The sequence below is a fragment of the Morus notabilis genome, unplaced genomic scaffold, assembly GCF_000414095.1.
Source record: "Morus notabilis unplaced genomic scaffold, ASM41409v2 Scaffold9757, whole genome shotgun sequence".
NCBI classification, from domain to species: Eukaryota; Viridiplantae; Streptophyta; class Magnoliopsida; order Rosales; family Moraceae; genus Morus; species Morus notabilis.
Window position 1 is genome coordinate 3,115 of NW_010362981.1, and position 1,413 is coordinate 4,527.

Consider the following 1,413-nt stretch of genomic DNA (forward strand, 5'->3'; position numbering starts at 1 on the left):
ATATTTTCTAGTTTGTTTTCCGTCTAATATCAAAATCATGCCTTGAGATTTCTTCTTCCGAAGTAACTAAAGGCCATTGATTTTCTTTTTTTCCACGAAATTGTGATCTGCTTTTGGCTATTTTAGTTTGATGAAAACACCACTACGATATGTACTTCTTGAAGCACTGCTTGAACCAAAAGGAGCTGAAAAGGATAAAAGAAAGGTAGAAATATATTTTTCTGGCTTATCATTCTGCGCCGATTAATACATTTTCCACGTTGTGTTGACTTCTAAATACAAGGTGTTCAAACCTTGTAATTTTGCTAAAGTGCCACCGAAATTATGGGGATCAATCAGGTTTGTATTGTACTATCACCACATTTTATGGTCCCAAAATGAAAGTAGAGAGCACTTGTCTATATTTAACCATTTCGTTACATTACATGGCAAAGAAAACATCTGCAATCAGTCAACAGAAGAATTACACCCCACAATTAGGAATCCTTTCACTTATCCACCTTTCCTTCCCCAAAATAAAAGGCCTTAAAATTACCAAATCTTCTCTCTCTCTCTCTCTCTCTCTCTCTCTGGGAACCAAAAAATATTGGACAAAGAAAGAGAGAGTAGATGGGGGAGATAATCTGGCAGTGCTTCAACGGAGCTCGTCGGAGCATAAAGATAGTGAATGCGAGTACTTTGAGCGAGAATAGGAGGATATACCAAGGAGGATGGTCTCGTTATCCATTGTCGGATTGTTCTCCAAAACGACGCTTAGCCAAGGCATCCAAGAGCTCCTCTCGGTCGTGGAAGTCGTGGTGGAATGACCCCGAGATGAAGAGGCGGCGGAGGATCTCAAAATACAACTTGTATAGCGCTGAAGCCAGCGTCAAGCGCTCTTTCAAGAAAGGCCTTCGCTGGTTGGGGAAAAAGTGCTCTATGATCATAACTTCTATTTGAACACTGACATTGTCCTTATGAGAGAGACCGGAAAATAAATTTGACTTTGTTAGTGCTGCTTTATTCTTCCTGTTTTCATGCTCAATAATGGAAAGCTTTTCTCCTTTATATTCGGAACTAATGTTTGTTCAACTTATAGTTTTTCTTTTCCCTTCTTAAATGTGTAATATACCGTATTACTGTTCGCGTCTTGTATTCTTGATCACATTGACGTGGTTTTTCAAATGCAGATGATATTTGTTTTCTCGTCATTTCATCAAATTAGCAGCGTTTTTTGTTTGTTAGTGTAGACCTAAAAAAAAAAAAAAACAATGAAAGAGAACGACATATATTGTGAAAAATCTTCTTGGGGCAAGTTCTTTGTTTAAATTAAATCTTCAGGATTTTGTTGTGGATTAAATCCTCAACTAACAGCTTGTTATACATTTTTTTTCCCACAAAATGTCATTACAAAAAAAAAAAAAAAAAAAAAAA

The 1,413-nt window shown here is 36.7% G+C and overlaps 1 protein-coding gene across 1 annotated transcript; it reads left to right on the top strand.

Annotated features, from left to right (window-relative positions):
- Nucleotides 1-609: 609 nt before the first annotated feature.
- LOC112092556 lies at nt 610-939 on the top strand. The gene has a single exon (XM_024169008.1). The coding sequence runs from the start codon at nt 610-612 to the stop codon at nt 937-939; it is 330 nt and encodes a 109-aa protein (XP_024024776.1).
- Nucleotides 940-1,413: the final 474 nt, after the last annotated feature.